Source organism: Amphiura filiformis, chromosome 13 (genome assembly GCF_039555335.1).
Source record: "Amphiura filiformis chromosome 13, Afil_fr2py, whole genome shotgun sequence".
Lineage (NCBI taxonomy): Eukaryota > Metazoa > Echinodermata > Ophiuroidea > Amphilepidida > Amphiuridae > Amphiura > Amphiura filiformis.
This window is the reverse complement of record NC_092640.1, coordinates 39,190,754-39,202,132: the sequence shown is the minus strand read 5'-3', so window position 1 is coordinate 39,202,132 and position 11,379 is coordinate 39,190,754. Positions and strand designations below refer to the sequence as shown.

Below are 11,379 nucleotides of genomic sequence, written 5' to 3'. Positions count from 1 at the left end.
TTATTTACAAACACGCCCATAGACAAAGCACTCGAAGTCATCAAAGATCGACTTGCAGTTGACAAGACTTTAAAAAAGCGGACACTTCTCAGCGTAGATGACATCATGGAACTCTTGAAATTCATTTTAACAACGACGTATTTCACTTTCAAAGGACAAATATACAAACAAATTTTTGGAGCAGCGATGGGAAGCCCAGTGTCTCCAATAGTGCCCATTTTTCTTTATGGAATTTCTTGAACAATCTGCCATTGCCACCGCTCCCATTGAATGCCAGCCTAGCCTTTGGAAACGATACGTAGATGACATTTTGGAGATCATCCATAAAGGAAGTGCAGACAAGCTCACTGACCATCTAAATCAGGTTGATAGCACAGGAAATATAAAGTTCACTTATGAAACAGAGGAAGAGGGAAGATTCCATTTTAGATACTCTTATCATAAGAAAAGCAGATGGATCGGTCAAACTGTTGGTGTACAGAAAGAAAACACACACCGATCAATACCTCAATTTTCAATCCCATCACCCACTTCATCATAAGCTAGGAGTCATCAGAACCCTTCTGGACAGAGCAGATCGCATTGTTACCGAGCAAGAAGACAGAGATAAAGAGGAGGAACACATCAAGCAGGCACTCAGCAAATGTGGTTATCCAGACTGGTCGTTTGAGAGAGTCAAACAACGCACCAACAAAACCGTTAAGTCCAAACCTCAGAAGAACTCGGACGATACAAAATCTCGGGGTATGGTAGTTATACCATATGTGCAGGGTGTCTCAGAGAAAGTTCAGCGGATTCTGAAGAAACACAGTGTCTCTGCAGCAGTGAAGCCACACACCACACTGAGGAACATGTTAGTTCACCCTAAAGATAAAAGGGACATAAGTGAAACATCAGGGTGTGTGTATGAAATTCCTTGTCGCAACTGCACCCACACTTATGTTGGGGAAACAGGAAGACAGTTTGGAACAAGAATGAAAGAACATCAGAAAGAATCAGATAAAATCAGCCAAAGGACGTGTACCAGAGCCGCTCGGTTATCATCGGTTTCAGAACAACACAAGTCTGCCATTTCAGATCACGTCGCAGAGCACAACTACGTCATAGACTTGGAGGGGGCCAAAATTCTTCATCGAGAAAGTGATAAGTTCCCAAGATGGATAAGAGAGTCAATCTGGATCAGGAGGCGCAACGAGCAAGCTATGAACAATGAGGGGGGCGCAGCTTATTTTCTCAGTCATGCATACTCAACTGGCAACAGCTAAGACAGCAAGTGCTAGTATTGGATACAGCTCAGTCAAGAAGAAGTAACCAGCCAGTAAGGTTGCGAAACGTCACTACTAATTGTGAGTACCTGGATTTGTTATGAGAACTCTAGTAATAATTTATATAGACAATCCTGATGAATCTCTTCAATGAAAAAGTGTATTTTGGTATTTAATGTACGGCCCTCCATATTAAAGGTAGGGCTGATCTTGCCTGTCACTCTTCTTGGGAACAGCTTTTCTTCTGTGTAGAGTACTTCGACATTTTGTCAGTGTCAGCATCGCACTCAGAACGCAGGACAACCGATTCTTTTGTTCTGCTTAGTCGCGCTAAAAGTCGATCGATACATGTTAAAATCAGCACAATTCAGTGATACACCTTTTTGCTATGAAATTAATTTTCTCGGTCAAATATAAAGCAATATTTTTTTTTTTCTTCAGTAATGTCAGTTAAAAACATAGTACTTGGATATGCATTTTTTTTTAATCCTAGTGTTAAAATTAGGCATGAAATTGTGTCTTTTAGTGTGACATTTTTGATTTTTATAGGCCTTAAGTTCGCCCGCGAGCTTTTTACGGAATTCATTTGTTAGCGTCTCAAACTAATATAGTTTGCTAAAGAAAGCTATTTCCCACCTCTGTAAGGCACATCGTGTGGGTCTATATTATTATAGATTTGTCAGAATTTCCGTTTTTATTTTACCCTTTTTCCCTTCATGCTCCGAAAATGTCAAACTCAGTACTTTTATCTCGAGAGCAACCAGCAGAAATAATCCGTATTTCCATTGTTGTCATCCAAATCCCTTTTCCATTGGATTGCCCGACTAGCAATTTGGTAGCCCAAATCCCCAATTTTGAGGTGAATTTTGGAAATTTGCTCCCGTGATAGCCTGCAATTTCAATTTATATGGATTCCATGATTATGAAAACCATTTTGTGTGTTTGTTTGTTTGTTTATTTACCTAGGTTAGTCCGTATTAAGAGACGCACGCTTGAGGTCCATGGGAAAATCCACGGTCCAAATCTAGAAAAATTAGCGTTTTATTATTGGGGATTTTAATTTTATGTCCCTCCTATCTCCAGTTTAATTTTGTATGACCCCCCCTTGGGCAAAGTTGGAGAAGCAAATTTCAACACATTGGACCGATCACGGTGATGATGAAATCAAAATAATTAATCACTCACGTGATGAAAGATCCTTATCGGAACATGATCAGTGTCATAGCAAAGATGTATTGAGTATCTTTGGTCATAGGAGCGCTAGGCCTGGGAATTTCTTTGCTCAGTATATTGAAGTTCTGGCAACACTGTAGCCATGCCGGTCTTATCGATCCACAATGCTACAGATTTCACGCGTTGATTTTGAAAAATTTCAGCTGGCATTAAAAATTGGTGAAATCAAAACGGAAATTCTGGTCCGGGACCCGAACGGTTCCAAAAAACTAAGCCCCCCTAAGATATTTTGGTATAATCCAAAACCTATTTGATCAATTCTTTTGTTTTAAAGTTTTGAACATAGACTGATTAGGTATACATCAAGTGAGCGGGTTTTTGTTGCTATTATTTATCATCTTCATTGAGAAATACAACCATTTTAAAATGAAAATATTCGTCCAAAAAAAGTTGCATTTATCTACATATCCCTATGCTTTTTATGCTTCGATTTGGTATGGGAATAAATTATAATTCCCCGCTCACCTGCTATGCCGCCCATATACGATCAAAATACTGATCAATATTGGGGACACTAGATGAAGGAGTGGATACAAAATCATTGTGCGTGTTCAATGGTAGATTTCGTATCCACTCTTGTATCTAGGGTCTTTGATATTGACCAATAAGATTGAACGCAAATGAGCCGCATTAGACAGTCCTGTACAATGATTTTATAAAGTCGATAATATATTATCGACTTACACATGGGCGCAGCCATTTGCAGTTGGCGCCAGGATGTCTGGCATATGGCTTGAAGCTCTGCGGGTGGTCTTCCTGTAGTTTTCAATGGCAAGATAGGAACTCGGGCCATTTTTCTGCTTAGAAAATTGTATTTTGTGCTAAATTAAAACAATATTACAGAAAATTCTCTCGATAACTTTTTAAATCTCTCGACAAAGATTTTTAAAATATTGTTTTGTGCATTATATGTGAAATTTAGAATCCCCCAATGCTCAGAATTTTTGCCGTAAGCGGTTTATCAAAAAGTCATGATTCATTTTCAAAATTCTCCTATTCATTTGTGTGTGCAGCTGAAAATCATCCAACCATCTGACAATGGGTGGTCTGCTAATGGCTGCCTCCATGAGCTCTACTCGATATTATATTATCGACTATATAAAATCATTGTACAGGACTGTTAGACATTTAGGCCATGTTATATCGTTGTTGCTTATTGTTCATTTTAAGTGAAAACTGTTGTGACTTATGATTAAACATAAAATTATGTAAACTAATATGGAGTTCTGGTGTTTTCTCTTGGTGTGAAGTTTTCCAAACGCCGGACCTTCTCGCAAGAGATGCATAAGTTCATATTAAAGCCATGTTATAGCATTTCCATTAAAAAAAAAGATTATTATTTCCATAAAATGTAAGCTTTTACTGTCAGATATGATCCCTTTTAATTTTGAGCCGGACAACCGAGTTAAAGCAAAGAAAATTGAAATTTACTACCAGCGCAGATGTCGCCAATGCATGTCACTCCTTCGGGTGTGCTACTACATGGGCCTATGATGTGTGCACCACCCCGCACGCCGTGTACGTACTGTGATGTGAACATCGTATACGCGTTCGACTAATATTTCCATCGTAATAATAAAACGACGGTTCCTGCGTCTTATTCAAAATCGTGAATTTTGACAAGACTACAGCACCTAAAGTCTTGATTTTGCAGGACATGTTAGTTTAATATAGTATATTAAAATCAAGTAAAAAAATTAAAGAATTGTGACAAATATTGAGGGCGTCCACCTCATCAAATGTTATATTATGGCTTTAAGTTAACATTTTCTCTTTGCTAAAATAGGCGGTGCTCAAAGTGATGAATGACGATGACAAAATTTGGGTTATGGCGATTGGACATTCAGCGGACAACTTAGAATATATGTAAGTAATATATTTAATGTACAAATATATGTTTACGAAATCATTTTATAACCAAAAAACCGTGCAAATGTTTTTGTTTCAACCAAAAAGGAAGGAAACTCCGAATGCGTCATCGATTTTGAGAGCCACATTTTCACTGATTTTTACCTATCAATGTAAACTTCGGCACATACAACCCTGTGCAATTTAGCGCTACCGCCAATGTGCCTTACATTGCTCATGTAATAATACATTTTACTTCTTTATTTATAGTGATGAAATTAGCGGTCAGATCAAGGGATTCGATGTGGACATAGTAAATGCAGGTAAACATGTCGACGTGATACAGTGGACTTTAAGCGGTCCATGGTGGTTTCAATAGGGTGTTCGGCAACTAGAGCTCAAAGGAAGGCATGTTATAATGGTCAGTAGTACGCATGGTACATGACACATGTAAAACATCCCCTCCTCCTGGGCCCTCGATTACGAAATGTCTGTTTTCGCCAATGGGGCTTAGATGCCAGGATTCATATTAAAGCAAATCCAAAAGAGTATTTTGGTACATGACACATGTAAAACATCCCCTCCTTTTTGGCCCTCGATTACGAAATGTCTGTTTTCGACAATGGGGCTTAGATGCCATGATTCAGATTAAAGCAAATCCAAAAGAGTATTTGGTGGAAACTAGGCCTGTTTATTTTCATTTTATTATATTTATATCACAGTATGCAAGATAGCTGGCAAGAATTGCCGCTTTTCTGCCGATGTTTACACACGGTGCTGGAATTCTGAGATTGGTGAAACACCACGGGGAGGCGTGGGTCTTTATTCGGGATTTTATGATGCATGCACTGGTGAGTATGATATTCTATCAGAGCAACTAATCTGAAGGCTGACATAGTGGTTGGAGACAGATGGGGCCTTTGGGTTTCATCGGTTCTTTAGAAGAATTTCAGACGCATTGTCACGTCTATGGAAAGCTCAATGTCCAATAATTCGAAAATCCAAGTTTTTTGTCGATAAAGAAAGTTTTTCAATAGAATCCAAAAAACATTTAATCTGTATCGATAAACCAAGTTTTTGATTATGGGCTGCATATCTCAGCTGTTTTCCTTGTACTGCTAGGAGGGAGCAAGTTCCTTATGCCCTAAAGCTAAGAGTCTCTAAAGACATTGTAACGGTAGAACAACCAAATTGATTGGGAATAAAATGCCTTAATAACGATCTTCTTCATTGAGCAGCTCTTTCGTGATAAAGACATCAATTTGGAGAAACAACCCCTCGGAAAATCACCTTAACCTCACATTTTTCTCTTTACTTCAGGTTGGTTTCATACCCATGTTCGGGATCGGACATTCCAATTCAGTGATCCATTCTCCACTATCCAAGCAGATGAATTTGGATTTTTTGTCAAATCTGGCAACCCTCGGAATTTTGCTTACCGAGATATAAGCGGCAAGAAGATAGGATTCCTTGACGGATTTATAGCTGATGAATTTTGCGTTGCACGCCAAGATAATGTACAAGTAAGAAAAAAACGTAAATACGAGGGGCGGTCAGTATGTAATGAAAGTTGTCTTGTGACCTCACATATGGATTATTTTCAAGGCATTTCTCTATGATAGAATAAACATTGCACCTTTGTCTTTCAAACAACATGTAAAAATTATATCGCACACTTAATTATCGAGGGCGCTGTTCCAGCTGTTGCCAATATGTTGTATCCTGTCTCTGTTTTTGTCCAAATATTTTGTCTTTTGGTCATCATTAACTTTATATCTACATACCATGGAGTCAGTGAGTATCAAAATAATGTTGCTATCCAGTCAGAAAATGCTGCCTCTGAACCAACAACTGCAATTTGTGAAGCTTATCATGGACAAGAAATCCACCATATTAAGTGCAGAATTTGGAACCCTGGTGATTGTTTACCTTGCATACCAGACTGCAGAATTTTGAACCCGAGTTCCACAAACTGTTGGACTTCAGCATCTTCTGTTAGCACAACAACCCAACACAATAGCCCTCATAATGACAATAAACAGGCTCTCATTAGCTATACTCGCAATGAACTTTGGCGACTTTATTCTGTAGCAGTAACCTCTTGTGTGAAATGTACACTTAAAGAACTTGGCATACAGAAACGCAGTAGAGGTCGCAGAGCAGGTTCCCATATTCATCGTAAGATTCCTGTTCATGTTTCACATCACAGACCTATAACTGCATACCAGTTTGAAGATTACGTTTCTGACAGTAACATTGTCTTAGACCCCAATGCCAGTGTTGATTCCGGGGTTCATTCTGATTTGACTACCGTTTGTAGACCAAGAATTTTAACACCTATTGCATGTGTTGCTAAACAGTCAACCCTCCGCAAATATGACTTTCCTGCTGTACTGCTGACCGTTAATATCCGATTTAACAGTAGTATCAAGAAATCTCAAATTTGGGTGTGGACGAGTGTGTCTCTCCTTATTCAGCCTCAACAGCATTTTATTCAATAAGAACTACACACTCACTACACCATAAGAAGTTCATAAATGTAGGGGAGACCGGGGATGGAAGCTACACGGGGAAGTTGTTACACCTCTCAGTGTGCCAAGCTGGAATAAGAGAGGGCAGGCTAACTGACATCCATATTTTGCCTACACATCTCTTGGGTATACTGCCAATCGCGAGCTTTCTCCATTGTTCTACTAAAATGTTAAGTCAAAAAAACTTGTTTTGTCCTTTCCTAGTAACTTTCTGACAAAACTGTAATATTGTAATAGCTCTAACAACTGAAGGTGCATTATGCTAGCTTGTTATGGTAAATATAGTACGTGTAGGTCACCTGAGTCATGTTACACTGTAACAACCTACCCCATGTAACAACCTACCCCAATTACATTTTACATGTGTTCAACTAAATTTTGTTTCAATTTTCAGGTTTAAATATTTCATATGTCTACTGTGTATTTTGCTTTACCTAAAGCTGTAATTTTTCTACTGTTAATGATGCCAAGAACCTGGAAAAGGAAGACAGAGAGGGGAAAATACCTCTTAATGTAACTTGGAAGCTGCTGCCCAACGTGTGTTGGAATATGATGATTCTTTGCGAGTTGCAGCGGCTGACCATAACATAAGAGCATCATAGTTCAATATAAATGAACTTATTATAGAATAAAAATGATCTAAATGCTTCTAAATGCCTATAAAAGGTCCATAAAATTTGGTAACATTGTAACAACTTACCCCGCATGGTGTAACAACTTACCCGGTATGCGGGGTAAGTTGTTACAAAAAATTACCATCATTAGTTAATTAGTAGTTAATTAGTTGTTTGATGTTTTCATGTTTTGTATGCCCCAAGTTTTAGTAAACATAATGTGCTAACCACAGACCCAAGATGGAGTGTTCCAGTTCTTTCATAGGAATTATATGGGGCAAAAGGTCAATTTTGTAACGTCCATCCCCGGTCTCCCCTAAATTTCATCGGAAAACGTGTGACAACGATTTCACACAACACACATAAACACAGCCAAAAAAGAAAGTCTCCAGTAGTTCCATCCCCATTTAATCAGATTCTGATGAGTTTATGGCAAAATAATTTATATAATAATTTTCTATATACTTTCCTTCGAAGATTGATACCAAATTTGATATCATGAGCAAAGGAACCGTTGTTTGGAAATTCGTGCAATTTTAAAAATGACAAATTACGAATTGACCACGCAAAAGTCAATGCATGGTATCAGCGTATTATGTGGCCCGAAGCAACCCGTACAGGAATCATTATACACTTGCCATGCTTGCCTGCGCACAATAAAAAGAGCGGGGTATTTGATTTGCATTTTGACATGCATGGGTAAACCTTTAATGACAATGAATTTAGACCTCTCAGATGCGTGTAGATGTGTAGATGTAAAAAATACTTTTTTTATAATGTCGTAAAAGAAGCCATTGCAGATAATGTTGTATGAATGCTGATAATTTTATATTTTATGTTGATGATGCTTACAAGAAAACGTAAAAAAAAAATCTGTCTCATTACTTATTTTGAAGTCTGCGCAAACTGTTTAGAACTTGAACTCAATAAATCTCCCGGTAAAGAACTTTACAACAACGCCGAAATGTGTGTAACAGCTGCACATACAACCCGACATGTTATACCCCATTTGAAATTCCCGCAGTCACAAACAGTCACGCTTTATCGATTAACCTGGCGGCCTATTCAGGCGACGTAATTCTTGACACACACGCTAGCTCCGCCGCGTGATACAACTCCCTATGTCATTTTAAAAATTGCACGAATTTCCAAAAAACGGTTCCCATGCTCACGATGATTAAACTTTTGATATCAAATTTGGTATGAATCTTCGAAGGAGAGTGTATAGAAAATTATTATATAAATCATTTTGCCATAAACTCATCAGAATCTGATTAAATGGGGATGGAACTACTGGAGACTTTCTTTTTTGGCTGTGTTTATTTTGTTTTCTGTATTTTTTAGGGTGTACCGATACCACCAGAAAACGTGATGTACTATTCGAGTCATGATCAACTTCTTGCTGGTATACAAAATGAAGAAGTGAGTTTCACCATGTTGCATGTACCCTGTCCACTTGAACTAAACAGAAGTAAGCCAAAACGTTCATATAGATTAGTGGTTAACCCCATCTCAACCGAGTCTACGAATTATCTTGATCTCGTCAGTATGATCCCCGCGACCATTACGGGGATTTCCTTGTAATTATGTATACCTTCAAACCCAAATCATTATCAATGAAAGGCACATTCAGAGATTTTATGGAGATGGTCGACGAATTTATGAATTTTTACACCAATCGAGTTTCTAATTAGATTATCTCCACGATTATCAACCCTAAACTAGCAAAAGTATACATTTTTGGCACAAGCAATTCACATATATACACATTTCAACTCATTATACAGGATGACCTTCAAGTTATACAGGGTGGAATAAAAAAGATTCGGATAAAAAATGGGTTACTTAATGCATTGCTTATTAAATAAGCAATTGCATTTATTTTATACAGGCGAATACTGCAAAAGATACATTTAAAGCACCATTTTTATGACTCATGGAGACAATTAAATTCCTGGTTGAGACTACATTGTCTTGTCTCACGTTAAGAGTAAGGCCATCTTGGATTTCGCAGTGGCAGATGGAAATCCAACTTGCAGTAATAAACTGGAAGTAAACAACATTCATTTGGTTAGAAGATAGGGGGCGCCCACTGACTTTGGAAGCAACCAAAATTACAGCTGTTTGGTAATCTCGGAAACCAGGGTGTTCCAAAGTATGTTAGATTTTTTTACAATTCAACATATTTCGAACTGAAACATTTTGCCCCTAACCCATACAGAAATTACCAAAAAAATAGATCCCGATCTAATTTTTTGTCAGTTCTTATCATCACTACTCAAACCTCTAGATATATCGGGATATAGTTTGGGCTACTTTATTTGAATGCGATACTGTTGCAAGCGTATTCTGTCTCTCAATTAATATACAGACCGTAGAACAAAAACGAAGACATGTTTATATGTCATAATTTGAACATGCAGCCAATAGCTACATATTTGATCTCGAATTTAAGACCTTATACGTTAAAATCGTTCTAGAAATAAAGACACGATGATCCAAAATCCACGGAAGATGCAAATTCACAAATTTGCTGTGTGTATGTCCGATTGATTTGTACGCAAAGCTTTCTCGAACAAGAAAACTAGTGCCGTTCTTCCATTGATTAGCACATTAAAACTAGCGCCATGTATTAGAACATCCGTTACTTCCTTGGGTTTTAGATCACAGTTTGTTTAGTTCTCAACCAATTTAAAAAACCGAATTCTTAAATCAGAGCTAAAATGTACAGGTACTGGCTGCTTGTTTTAACTTTGACATATTAGTCTTTGTTTTGTTTAGGATATACAGGGGTGAACATAACTGGCACCTTAATTCTTTTTGAGATCTGTATAGCTACAGTGTCAATCAAAGGTATATAATAACAATGTAAACCATTATCACCACAGACTGTTCAGGACATGTTGGTCTAAGTGTGAATTTAGACATTACCTTTAAAACATTGATTTACCGATTAGGGTGTACCTTAAGAATGTTTCTTTTTAAATAACTTATTGGTCGCTCTTCCATTTCATCATCTTCAACTACAGGTAGATGGGTTTGATGCAGTTGTAATCTTGATGAATACCGATATGGTGGAGGTCATTCCGGGCTTCATAGCTCAATGCTCTATTGCTGGCCAGTCTATGATGATGCGTGTAGACAGTACTTTGTGGAAATGGTGGAACCCAGCTTTTGCTGAGCTTCGAGCCTCTCCCGAATACAAACGTATTTGCAGAGATATGCTGGAGCAACACGGTAGGTTTCAACCGGGAACAAAATAGACTTCCCCACTCACTAACAAAACAAGTCCCACATAACTGTATATACAATAATGCATAAAAACAACACACACCCGGGCAATACCTAGCGTATAGAATAAAATTTAAAAGATTTGACAGCCCCTCTGCTTAATGCTTAATATCCAATACCCTACTAATTATTACATTCCATTTTTTTCTGCAGGACATTTCCCTGGACCAAGACCGGAAGATCACTGCTTTGATTATAAATGAACATATTGGAAACCAGGAGTTTTATGACATTAAATAAATGTTTAAAGATTGAAATTAATGATTAGTGTACATTGGAATAACTGGGGCACGTAAAGCACAAGAGTACATATCGTCGGCAGAGTGCTAAACTATCGTAAGTGCAGTTTGAACCAGAATTTACACAGGTCAAAGTTTACGAACACTATCTTTAGCCTAAACCCTAAATATCTTAATAATAACCCTAATTATAACCATATCCCTGATAGCAGGATGGTATTAGGCTAATGTGACGAGTGGAGATATAACGCAGTAAGAGAATTTACACAGGTCAAAGTTGACGAACACTCTCTTAAGCCTAAACCCGAATATCTTAATAATAACCCTGATTATAACCATATCCCTGAGAGCAGGATCG

General features: G+C 37.8%; 1 protein-coding gene across 1 annotated transcript; it reads left to right on the top strand.

Annotated features, from left to right (window-relative positions):
• Window positions 1–4,203: 4,203 nt before the first annotated feature.
• On the top strand, window positions 4,204–11,037 carry LOC140167649 (arginine-binding extracellular protein ArtP-like). The gene is made up of 7 exons (XM_072190945.1): window positions 4,204–4,364; window positions 4,617–4,669; window positions 5,069–5,197; window positions 5,667–5,869; window positions 8,836–8,913; window positions 10,521–10,728; window positions 10,936–11,037. The coding sequence occupies exons 1-7, from the start codon at window positions 4,300–4,302 to the stop codon at window positions 10,983–10,985; spliced, it is 786 nt and encodes a 261-aa protein (XP_072047046.1). The 5' UTR covers window positions 4,204–4,299; the 3' UTR covers window positions 10,986–11,037.
• Window positions 11,038–11,379: the final 342 nt, after the last annotated feature.

What these genes read in the sequence shown, in the direction of transcription:
- LOC140167649 (XM_072190945.1), top strand. Translation starts at nt 4,300, where the DNA reads ATGAATGACGATGACAAAATTTGGGTTATGGCGATTGGACATTCAGCG. An exon ending in GCGGACAACTTAGAATATAT is followed by an intron (nt 4,365 to 4,616) that starts GTAAGTAATATA and finishes CTTTATTTATAG; the next exon opens with TGATGAAATTAGCGGTCAGA. An exon ending in ATTTTATGATGCATGCACTG is followed by an intron (nt 5,198 to 5,666) that starts GTGAGTATGATA and finishes TCTTTACTTCAG; the next exon opens with GTTGGTTTCATACCCATGTT.